Consider the following 12,958-nt stretch of genomic DNA (forward strand, 5'->3'; position numbering starts at 1 on the left):
ATTTGCCCTATAATATATATATATAGAAAAGTTGTGCCCTAGATATTATAATCGTTAAATGATCACATAGAGGAAATGCGCATATATCTACATCAATAAAATATTATCATGATAAGTCTACAGCTAAAGATAATGTATTCCAACCCATGTATAATCATTTGAAAAGAACTGACAATTCTAATCTAAGCCATATATATTTATTTGAAAGGAAACTAGAAATGAAATCTATGCTGATAAATTAACAAGGAGATAGATAAGATTCAGATTTCATACATGTAATTGAAATAACTGTCATTGTGTTGATCAAGCCTCAACTCTTAGAGAAGAGGAGAAGCATTGACTTAGGCTTAACCTCCCAACCATAGACCTTATAAAATCCCCACACAATCTTTTAGCAAGAAAGGCCCTCCCTACCCCGGGTTAGGCTTGGGGCACTACAGTCCAACCATCCAAGCTTATTAGTGTTTAGAGTGTTCACTCAGCAGTAGGCAAGCATACCTGAATAGTTGGCACCATCGACATCTTGTGATAAAAAATAGGCAAGCATGCCTCTAATCAACCTTGGGCAAGGATTTAGATGGGCATCAAATACCCGATCACCACTGCTCGACTTGACAAAAGAGTAAAATTAGACAATCATGAGCTGACTTGATTTTTAATAACCATCTTAAAAATTTAATGTTCATATATGGAAGTTCTGAGCGTGTTGTTTCTTTCTTTTGCAGGAATCCTCTCCTCTCCACCCTTTGTCATTGGCTTAACTAGCCTTGGGCGAGTCCTCGAAGATTATCACTTCATACTAAGATCTTATCACATGTTTTATTTGATCAATTTCCAAAATTGGTATACAACGAGTATTGGCATGTATATTAGTATATCATGATTTAAAATCAGATTTTGTTACAGAACTCTCTTGAAGAAAGTAATTTGATTACAGAAAAAAGAAATGTATGAGGCCCTTTGCATATTGAGCCTTAGAGATGTACATAATATCATGCTTGATGTTACATCTCAAATTTTTGACCTAATTTTAAACTTGCTTATAACTGCTGGATTTAACGAATTTTTCTTTCATGATCATGTGAAGTAGGTAGTTATTTATACCCGTTGTATTAACTGTTAGGGCCCATTTGGCAGCGAGAATACAAGCGGAATAGGCATATGTAAATTCTTAAAATTTTCAATTCTTTGTTTGGATGCACCAAATTAGAATTGGAATACGAAGTAAAATAGGAATACGTATTCCAATTTTGGCCCAAAAATGAGGTTTTGCAATTCCACCCAAATAGGTGTTATTGGAATACGTATTCCTATTCCACTTTTATTTATTGTAGAAAACATAAATTTTGGGGTCCGCGAATTCCCCATCAAATATTGGCTGAACCAAATAGAGAATAGGAATACGTAACCCCATTTTCTATTCCATAATACGTATTCTAGAATAGCTATTCCTATTCCCGAAGCCAAATGGGCCCTTAATGAAGATGGTCGCTAACCATTAACTGTTATATGATGTTAGCAGTTGCTTGATTTTGGAATTATGATTAATAATTTAAAGTCTTTTAAATGTTTATATGAAAATTATTATGGAATTGTTATTATGGCGGAAGTGTTTTCATGGGTGATTGCAAGAGAAGATGAAAGGGGGGGAAGCATTGCAAAACGGGATCATCGGAATGATATGCTTGCTTAGTTTAGTTAACAGTATTGACAGGTATGACCTTAAACTTATTTGGTAAGGACTTAACAACTCGAACACATGATACATTTGTGGGAACCGCATGAGCTATTTAAATAAATAATTTGAGAAACATTAAATAATTGAGTTAAAATATAAAACGTACCTCAAAGGATTTTAAATGATCTTTCACCATATTATTATAATATATATGTATATACGTACATATAGATGTAAAAATGAAATGGCACCATTATATTATAATAATTTTATAAAATGATGTCACCTCATTAATATATTTACATGTACATATATAAATATAAAATTATAATAATATTCAAAATATAATAACATTCGAATTATAATAATATTCAAATTATAATCTTCCAACTCTATTTCCATTTTTAATATTTCTTTGCTTTTAACCAATTAAACACTTGGCATGATAAATTGACAAATAATCTTTTAACTTGCGGAAGCCAAGAAGTCACAATTTGTTCTTTTAAAATGGAAGCCGTGAGAAGAGGCAGACATCATATTTCATACACCCGACTATCTTTGTTTTGCTATGTTTTCCAGTATTCTCTCCGCCCTTCATGACACCCGACTTTCATATATTTCTTGTGCCAAATTCTCTGCTATCCCAATCTGCACTTTCCATTCACAAGCAGTGCCATAAAAACTCTGCCGTATGTGTTATGATCACATTGAAGTCTAAGTATCTCTGCATTTTGGATACGTCCATAGCAATTGAAGGAGAGCTGGTTACCAAGACAATTTGCAATACTCCAGGATAGACCCAAACTTATATCAGGTCATGTGAAAACCATTCCAGTTCATGTTATTCCCATGTTATTTTTTTTTTACAAGTGATTTCCATAGCTGTAGCTGTAGTGTACCATCACTTATAACTAAATAACTCTAGAGAGTTGCTTAGCAATAAGCATATTGATGTGTTATAGCATGGATTCATAAACTATATGCCAATAGATTTTAAAGTCGGCTGATAAATATTTATGCAAGTTTCTTTCTTTAAAAGAAGATCGTGAAATGCTGGAAGATTGCAATATTCATGAATCAATAAGCGCTGGATGCTTTGAATTTCCGAACACCTAGGACTCACTGGCTGTTAAGCCATGGAAAAGGTGAGATGAAATCTTGCAAGGATAAGAGAGTAAAATCAGACTTGATACTTTAAAACAAAATAAATAAATCTTACTTAATAGCTTATGCTTGTCCCTAATAATGTAACCTGTTGTCAAGTCGAGCGATGGTGATTGGGTCATTGATCCCATCATAAATCCTTGACCAAGGTAGTTTAAAGGCATATTTTCCATCTAATGAACACTTGATGTTAGTGGCACTAGTTATGCAAGCATGTCCGTTTCATAACTATGCGGACATTCTAAACACTAGGATGCTTAGGTGGCTAGACTGAGAACATTCCAAGCCCGATCTTGCGGTAGGGAGGGCCTTTCTAATTCAATAGATTGTGTGGGGATAAGTATGGTCCGAGGTTGGGAGGTTAAGCCTATGTCAATGCTTCTCCCCTTACCAAAGCCGAGGCTTGCACAACCAGCGAAAGATTCTCCGGATGATTTTTGTATTTTCTTTTTTCTTTTCTTGTTAAGCATTTACCTACTTGTATGAAGAAAGGATCGATGATCATTAATTTAGTTATTTACAAATGATCATAAATATAATTATTTTTAGTTGATCGTTAATCTAGTTATTTCAAGTTGATCATAAATACAATTATTTTCAGTTGATCATTAATCTAGTTATTTTCAGTTGATCCTAAATACAGTTATCTTCAATTAGTCGTTAAACTAGTTATTTTCAGATGATCATTGATATGGTTATGGCTATTCTAGTTGATCGGTAAAACAATTAATGTCATATGAATAGGATTTTCAGTTATCTATCAATGAATGTTGGGTAATCTTTATATAAACTGTCTTCGTTTTCGATATGAAAAAACCGTTTGTTACACTTGATAGAAGCGTTTTTATTGCAGCCGTAAATAGATTCCAATAGCCAAGATGCTGAAATGGAAAACTTAGATTGGTGGGAAAACATAACCTGAGTGAAATAAATCAATGATTGATTTGAAAACCAGCTTTGTATGATACCGCCACTGTGTGGTTCTGACGACCCGATTTCTAGTGGAATATGTGAGAGAAGAATCGAGAAGAATAGAAGGTAGTTTTCAGTATCAGCTGGTTTGATGCTATGAGCATAATGGAATACCATCCTCATACATTTGTAGCCGCAGAGTCTTGTAGCTCCCCAACTCGGTACCACGTTGTCGGTTTCAAGATCAACAGTTTTTAAAAGATCATTAGTTTTGTTTTTTAAAAGGCTCATCGATTTGAAAGATGGGCGCCAACTTGAGATGACCACCTCTCAACAAGAGGAATTTATAAAGTTTATATTTACCAAAGGTTTCTATTCTCTTAAGATATTATATATATAATTATATAATTATCAATATAAGGTATCATCATGCTATTTTGTTATATCTACAATTGTACTTATAAGTTTATGTACATCTATATACATGTGTAATTTAGAGAAAATATTGTTTATTTCTAACACCATATACCTTTGGTATATGCATGCGCACAACACACACACACACTAATGAGTACGATTTATAAATATCATCTGAGCATCATGGTGACATCATATATTTTTATATAACAACTCTTAATGATAAGATTGTCGGTGACTTAGAACACCAGAGGTAATAGTTTTAAACAAGAAATTTAGATGTTTACTGATTTTAAATGTTTGACAAAGTAGCTCATCACTACCCAATGGTGTACTCTATTGTGAAGTCGCTAAATCCTTATCAAGGTAGTTAGAAGTCATACCTGGCGATCAGACGATTGACTAGAATAGTGCCCCATTCCTTGAATCCCATTTAGCAATGCTTTCTCCCCTTCGTCTGCTCCTACAACCACGAGTGCAACTTTTCCACAATAATAATAGGTTCCTCCATTTGAATCAAACATTAGAATACATTAACTGTTAGATATAACGACTAACTACCATTATCACTAAACAAGTAAACATGATAAACAGTTAACCATTTTCTAAACAAACCATTTTCATATGAAATAAACGCTTAACTATAATTTCTCGTATCACATGATCATGACATTTGATAGCTTTAACTAATCATTGAAATGACTATAAACTTATTTTTAATTAGGTCAAAAATTTGGGATGTAACATATACCTAGCACAAATTGTTAGCACGATGAAAAACCACCAGTCTTCAAATTATAGGACCTCTTCATTTCCCTTATTCTGTGAAGCAGCACTAGAATGCCCACAATCTCTCTTTTTAGTTTGGTTTCGTCGAGAGTTTTTTGAAGCTTGGATTGAGCAGACCGCATTGTCTGAAACCATTCGGTTGACATCACACTTCTCCATCGTGACTTTTTCCCACTGATGAATGCATAGAGGACCATAGAAGAGTTCCATTTTGTAAATTTCACTCTCACAGGTAGTCGAAAGTAATTCTAGATTGTGTTCCTGTCCAGTGTGATTAATACTTCATCATTAGGCTTCTTTATCTTCTTAGTATCAAGGTCGAATCTTGCGATGCATTCCATTATGATTTCCAGAGATTGAACAACTACGGGGGAATCAACTTCCTGGATCAATCCACTCAACTAATTTCTGTGTGATGCAGTGTACGGGGATGTTGTTGATCCTTTTGTGGAAATCACCCAAATCATAATGACTCAATTTAGTATAGTTAATCTCTCTCCATTAATTGTCTATGCCATTCAAATGATCATAACTGTGATATTTGAGGGCTATTCTCTGCAACATGAGGGGAACATTGAGTCCTAGTCTCTTTAGGACGTGTCAGTAGTTTGAGAACTCCAATCTATTCAAAAATGTCATTTGTCACTGTAATGATTATGCCCCAACTCAATCCTCCTCTATAGATTCTTATCAGTTTGAGGCTGTTTGGGATTTATGACAGGAGCGGAATCAATGCACTAAACCTTGTACACGATATTCCTTGTTATGAATCACTTCAACATTGAATGTTCATTACTTTAGAAGGCGATAATACATCAGCAAAAAAATGAATAGTTTATAGAGTTTGAAAATTTGGGTTTGGGCTTCCACATCGTCAAATCCTGATGTCAGCACTTAATCCCTTAATAACTTGATCTCCTTTGTCTTTGGTTCTCTTGTTTACTGGCCTTTTGGTGACCCCTTGGTTTCACGATGATCATTTTATTATGCTTCACTATGGAAAGCACTTCTTTGGAATTCAATATCTATAGGTACATTTAACCCATTTTGAGGGTACAACATTTTCTTCAAATCATAACATAATAACGCTAGTACACTTTCGTTTTACCTTTTTTAAATTTTGTGGGCAGAATGATGAATTCTCGACCATCACAATCTTCTATCCCTTGATAAATGACTTTGTCCCTTAAAAAGTTGCTCTATTCTACTTCCTTGGGGAGCTCTTCGCTTAAGGAGGACTTCATTTAGCTTTCCTTTGGAATTTTGGAAAATACTTTACCAAGCTTGTGTTCCCAGTCTCCTTTAGGAGCCACAACATGATTTTCCCAAAACTTTGCACTAAGCATTTTCTTGAAGTTGAAACTTGAATTGCCACTTGCCAGGTCCCCACGGGACCTAATGACTAAATGTTAGAGAACAACTTTATAACAAGGACTGATTACCAATTGGCTGATTACTCAATTCCCCAAATGGATACCAAAATCATGACTAGACCACGAAGCCAAAACTCAGAAATTTGACTAGTAGGTTACTCTTGAAAACCCAACAAACAAATGGTTTTGCCAAAGCCTGACATTTTGAAACTTGAGTGAGAAAATGGGTGTTTAACTTGACTAGAAAATTTTATTTTCCAATTTTAGACCTTGTAACCAAAACATGGCAACATAGTTATAAAAATTGTAGTTCCTTAGAGGAGCAAAGGAATTCCTGCACATAAGTTTGAAATCATTTCTTGCATACATTCTATAGTTGATTGCTATGTGTCCAAAATAATTGCAAAAGAACAATGACCATATAAGAAAGAATTATTTAAACTATTGATACATTCTTATCTTGAGATAGGAGACCTTTTGAAAGCATCATTTTTTATTTTTGATGGTGAATCCTTTGTGCTATCAACTGGGTCATTTGTAGACTTAGATCTTTGACCTTCTACAATACCAGCTCCGCCTTCATTAGTAGACTATCTTTCTGAGCCAATGACCTTAGCCAAGGTACTCAATGGAGACTCTTTGCCTTTGTCTCCCATTTAATGACTAGAAGCTTTCAGGTCATGGGGCCTAGGTTTCATGTGCCCACTAGAGAAGCCGAATTGTCATGTCATTGTAGTGATGAACATGCCAAAGTTGTTTGAAGTTTACAATAACAAGTTACAATTCTCACAGCCACAACCACCAATATCCCGCGTGACCAGTTTACTTGCTTTTTACATCTGCATTTGAGAAGTTGGAGAAGGGTAGACTTGATTATTCAACACTTGATCACATTTGAGACCATTCACTGATCGTTTTGTCCTTGCTAACCCTAGAGCCAATAATTAAGCAAAGGTGATTATTAAGATTCTTGTCTTTTATATTATAAATATTAGAGAGGAATGATTCGTAAGTGTGATTTTTTTGTTGACATTTAAGGAAAATTTAAGGGTTACAATTGAGTATACTCTTTTCTGCCTTATGTAGAGTTTGCAGATTGTAATTCTGATATGATTTGTGGCTATTCAGTGCATGGAAACAATGAGCTTGATGACTTTTATGGCATGGTCTATTGGCAGAGCTAAGAAAACTGGACAGCAAGAGACCAAGTGTAAAGCATTAGATTGAGTTGATGAAATTAGATAAGCAGCATTGGTATTACCGGCATATGTGATATGTGAAGTGTGAATTTCAAGCTAGACACTTAGGACAAGTATGATAAACATAATTAAGGTAAGCACTGGTGGTTGGGTCTTTGACTTTATAAAGTGTGCATGAGCTAGAGGAAAACAAAGAATAGCAGGAGAGATCTGGACCAAGAAATTTTAAGGGATACTGCCAGTGGTGCTAAAATCAACAATCCATATAGCTCTGCTCACTGGCATTCTGCTTCACACTTCCCTCAGGGTAGTGCATCTCGGTGACCTGATGGTGGTGGTTTTGGGTGACCAACAGGTAATGCTTCTAACTGGTTTTCTCAGCTGGAGTTGATTATTTCTCTAGCCTGTGATGAAGCCAACAACTGATATCACTCTGGACCCCACATGTATGGTCAGCCGGCTCACTGGGACTTGCCTGCTGTTGCTGTTGCTCTTGCTGACTAGTGGCTTTTATGTTTATGATGTTTTGATCTGGGCTCTGCCTTGTGTGTCTTGAGGGTGTGATCTTGTATCCGCCTGCCTTTTTTTGTAAATATGTTTACTTCTCCAATTAATAGAAATCCTGGTACCTATTCATCAAATGACAAAAACCCATATAGCTCATTACTGTCAGGTGGACACTGGAATTTATTGTGATTTATTACAAGTTTTCTTTGTTGACAAAAATGAAAATTAAAAAGAGCAATCTCTTTTAGATTCCCAAAAAGGTTACAAGGATAGTTTAGTTGGTGTTCAACTTCAAAATATAAAAATAAACGATATGTTTGTTTGAAGAAAATGATATAATTGAAGTGCATGACAAACTTAATAAAATGGTAATAATAAGCTAAAACTACTTTGGTTGCTAAAATTGGATCTATCGTAATTTCTAGTGAAAAATATTGAGTTTTGTCTTCTTTGTGAGCTATCTTGAGAACGAGTCTTTCAATAATTTTCTGAATCATGACCTCAGTTCAAGATATATTTCATGGTTTTGTCCTTAGAAGAATCTCCTAATGTCAGTTGTTCAGATTTCTGCATTAGCTATTTTTTATTTTCTGAAAGCTTGGTCTACACATTGCCTCCTGGTAACGTAAAAATAAAGCTTTCCTAAAATATTTTTTAAAACTTATTTAGTGGGAATGACCTTTTTAATATCTGTCATAATTTGCTTTGTTTGTCGTTGGATCTTCATCAGTGATTACCCTCACCCAGCAATAAGGAGTTACTCATTAGCTAAGTAGTCTGTTTGGGTTTTAGTGGTTGGTATGTGCATTATAGGTCATCCATATGATTGAGCCCATCCAAGAGTAGCTTCCACTAAAAAATTAAAATAAATTGGTTGCCTTGGAGATTGTGTTATCTGGTGCTCTTGCTGAACCCAGGCACAATTGTTCATCTGACTGGCTCTTCTGGGAATTCAATTGAGAGAGTTTCTCTGTGTTTGTGGGATGAGGGTATGTGGTTTCAAGGATTTCAATTTTTTCCTGAAGAGATGGTGTGGGGCAACTTAAGAAACTAAAGGCTGTTAAAATTTCAAAAAGTTATAAAATGTGTTGAATTTTTTGACAAATTGGCAATCCTCTTCTTTTAACATTTTAGGGGTTTCTAGCACTTCCCTTAAAATATTCTCTTTTATAAATAAATTATGTGGGAAATGCAGCAGGCTGTTTATTGTTTAGTCTTGAAAAGAGGGGATGCTCACTCCGAGTCTCTAAGTCCCTGGGCTTTTTAGGACACTAGGAAGCCACCAAACTCCTAGGAATACTTCCCCATCCAATGGTGGTTTTCAGCACTTGTATCTGGTGGTGAAGGAATGTTACCTCACACATTGAAGGCTTAGAAAGGGCTATTGCAGCATCAACAATATTTTTTTTTTTTTGCAGCTCATAGATACACGCATTCTTGCGGAGAGGAAGATGTAGAGCATGATTGGCGAGCATTTGAAAATTTTGGTTTCATTTGGCGAGGAGTCAGGATGCCCTTATAATATTCTTGTCTTTTAAGTTTTTAACATATATAGGCATAAATGGATATTACTTAATGAGTTATTCTAGTTTAAATATGTATAGATTTTCTTTGCTAGCTATGTGCAGATTTCACCTGCCAAGTCTGGTTAGGAAGAGCTATTGTAAGATGGGATCAAAACTGAAAGTTGCATAACTTTGTATTTAGTTATGATTCATTATTACTCCAACAAAAAATACCATTTATGACAGCTAGCTGCAATACTCTCAGAACTAATTCTTTTCTGTCAAATGAGATAAATTCGGTTTTCTATTTGCTGATACAATTAAGCAATGAATACAAGTTTACTCTTTCAGTAACACGTCTGCAATGATTTTTCTTCCCTGAAGTTACCTTTTGATTAAATTTTTAGCTTTGATTCCGATTGTTTAAATGGCTGTCCAGATCAGAGTGTTAGCATAGGCTGCAGAAAGCCTCAATTGCATCAATACACTGGTCTCTTTGGTTATAACTTATAATCCTTTTATTTAGTTATGAGTAATGATTACTCCAACAAAAAATACCATTTATGAGAGCTAGCTGCAATACTCTCAGAACTAATTCTTTTCTGTCAAATGAGATAAATTTGGTTTTCTATTTGCTGATACAGCTAAGCAATGAATACAAGTTTACTCTTTCAGTAACACTGAGTAATGATTACTCCAACAAAAAATACCATTTATGAGAGCTAGCTGCGATACTCTCAGAACTAATTCTTTTCTGTCAAATGAGATAAATTCGGTTTTCTATTTGCTGATACAACTAAACAATGAATACAAGTTTACTCTTTCAGTAACATGTCTGCAATGATTTTTCTTCCCTGAAGTTACCTTTTGATTAAATTTTTAGCTTTGATTTCTATTGTTTAAATGGCTGTTCAGATCAGAGTGTTAGCATAGGCTGCAGAAAGCCTCAATTGCATCAATACACTGGTCTCTTTGGTTATAATCCTTTTTACTTGTAAAATTGGCAAAAAAATTAAAAATACAATTTTTGACTGTTTCTCTATACGTAGTCTGATATGGTCTTCTATTTTTGGTCTTGCAGCAATGTGTGTGTATTCTGGATTGTTCATGAGATTTGCTTGGATGGTTCAACCACGCAATTATCTGCTTTTGACTTGCCATGCCTCAAATGAAACCGTGCAACTTTATCAGCTTTCCCGATGGGCTTCTGCTAATGGGTATGGAATTACTTTTTGGAGATTTTCTAGGAATACAGGACATTACCACTTTTCAGTTTCAGTAAATTTTTCCAAATAATTGTGATATAGTAATGTTCTACATCTTGAAGGAAAATCTACAGGGCTGTTATTCTTTTCCTTGTATAAAATTTATCCATGAATAGTGCTTTTCAGCTTCACCATTTCACAAGCTTTCTGCTATCAAAGTATTGTGGTTATTCAATTACTATTCAATGTGAATGCTATTTCAGATCTCTTGTGGATCCCCTATTATACAAGAATGCCTTCTATTTTTGACTTGTATTTTTATTTCTCCTCATTTATCTGAGGTGCTTCTTTGTAGAGCTATTGTTTTTCTATTTCGAGTCCAGTTATTTTACACAAAATAGCTATAAAACATTGAAAATTTGCACCTCATATCTGTAGGTAGCACAGAAGAAATTGAGTTACACTGAGAGACTGAAAGCCAAAGGGTAATGGTAACCAAATTTACATACTTTCAGCTTTATATCCACGATCTTTTCCTGGAGAGAAAATCACATGATCACTTATCGGCAATTCTAATTTTTGTCGATCCCTATTTTCTATTAAATTATCGTTTCTGGCCATAGTTAGGTTTGGTATCTTCAGGGGTGCCCTTGTGACAGTGGGACAGGTGCTCAGACCCTGACCCTCTTTGTTGGGCTGCCCCTGGGAACAATTCACCTTTGGGGGGACATCTGGTAGCACCTTGGCATCAGTGTGATCACCTGGGGGCTGCCCAGGCATCCCTTGACCATACGGGGGATGTTAATGTGTGCCCAGCAACACACTGCAAGAACAGAGTCAAGAAAGAAAAAGAAAAAGGATAATAAATTGAAAAAAATCAACTATTTGGCATTAATTTTGCTATACAAAACCAATACCATAGACAGGATGGTATTGCTGGTTAGAAGTCAGAAATAAATTGTAAAATACATTGCAAACTTGTGTTATCATCTTATTGATGGTCATGTGTTTTTTGAAATGCCAACTAAGAGCATTGTTCAGATGGAGTTAAACTCAACATCGAGTTACTAAAGCTGCTCAGAAATGTCAAGAAGAGATCCTTATCTTATGCTTTCGGGAGGAATAATGTTAAACCATTCAATTTTTTGGTATAAACTTAAATGATGTCTTTGATGTGCCCATGACAAACTTAAACTGAGCGACTAAAATTTGCCAACATTGTAATTGTATTTGTTTTAGACAGATTTGTATATGCTCATATTTATATTTTTAGTAGTTATATGTAAGTTTTCATTTTTTTAAAATTTCAATTTCTTTTTAGGTTTTCATCATCCCACCGTAGAATCTGTAATTTTTCTGTTTTCTCTGTTTCTTGCCTCCTCATCCCTGAAACTCAGAGAAACTCTGGTATTTTCAAATAATAAAAGTTGCCAAGATTAGAATTCAAATGCACAACAATAGGAGTTTAAGGTTTGTCAAGGTGATGTTTTCTAAAAGATATTTTGGTGTTTATCCATAGATTGATGTTCATTTAAATTCCTGTTATTGCAGGTACCTGCCAAAGAAAGAGGGAACTGAGAAACAATAAAAATGTTGTTCTGTTACCTGTTTTTGTTATGATAGAAGTGTTGGTATGTGCATTGAAAGGCATAAAAATTCCATCTGATAAAATTGAAGTGATCAAAATATACAATTTTATGGTCTCACAAATAATATAGCAATCAATATGGTACAACTCATTTTGGCATTTCCATTTCAACTCATTCTCTAATATTAATGCCTTTTTTCCAGGGCCTCTTAATCAAAACGGATGGAATTTATATTATGGGCAGTGTCATTTTATTTTGGATACACGAATATTGATGATTGTAATTTGTCATTAAAATGCAGGGAGCTGTGCTGAAAATCTGGTCCTATTTGATTAAAAATTAATATTTGAATGCGAAAACTTCTTATGACCTTTTTGCGAGTACTAAAATTTGGAGAAAAGTTTCACTGTGAGCAATGTAATATTATTTTTTTGGATATAGTAGCATTGATATCTACAAAGAAGGTGTTATGATGGGACAGAACCCAACAGAAAAATTCCAGGACTCACATTTTAAGAACTAAAGGTAGTAGGATGCTTATCTTGGTATAATTATAGTATTGGCATTCAAGGATGTGAACACAATTATCGACCAAATCATAGCATTAGGGTTGAACTTTG

The 12,958-nt window shown here is 34.7% G+C and overlaps 1 protein-coding gene across 2 annotated transcripts in view; it reads left to right on the top strand.

The window, feature by feature from the left end:
- LOC149548012 (mitochondrial pyruvate carrier 1) overlaps window positions 1-12,709 on the top strand; it is a 104,511-nt gene extending 91,802 nt beyond the window's left edge. For both annotated transcript variants that reach the window (XM_089792032.1, XM_089792033.1), the window contains exons 4-5: window positions 10,626-10,761; window positions 12,301-12,709. In XM_089792032.1, the coding sequence (XP_089648158.1) occupies window positions 10,626-10,761; window positions 12,301-12,337 (173 nt within the window). In that variant the 3' untranslated portion in view covers window positions 12,338-12,709. The remainder of the gene's footprint in view (window positions 1-10,625; window positions 10,762-12,300) is intronic.
- Window positions 12,710-12,958: the final 249 nt, after the last annotated feature.

This window comes from Cupressus sempervirens, chromosome 7, assembly GCF_028749045.1.
Source record: "Cupressus sempervirens isolate cs-2001-9-10 chromosome 7, ASM2874904v1, whole genome shotgun sequence".
NCBI classification, from domain to species: Eukaryota; Viridiplantae; Streptophyta; class Pinopsida; order Cupressales; family Cupressaceae; genus Cupressus; species Cupressus sempervirens.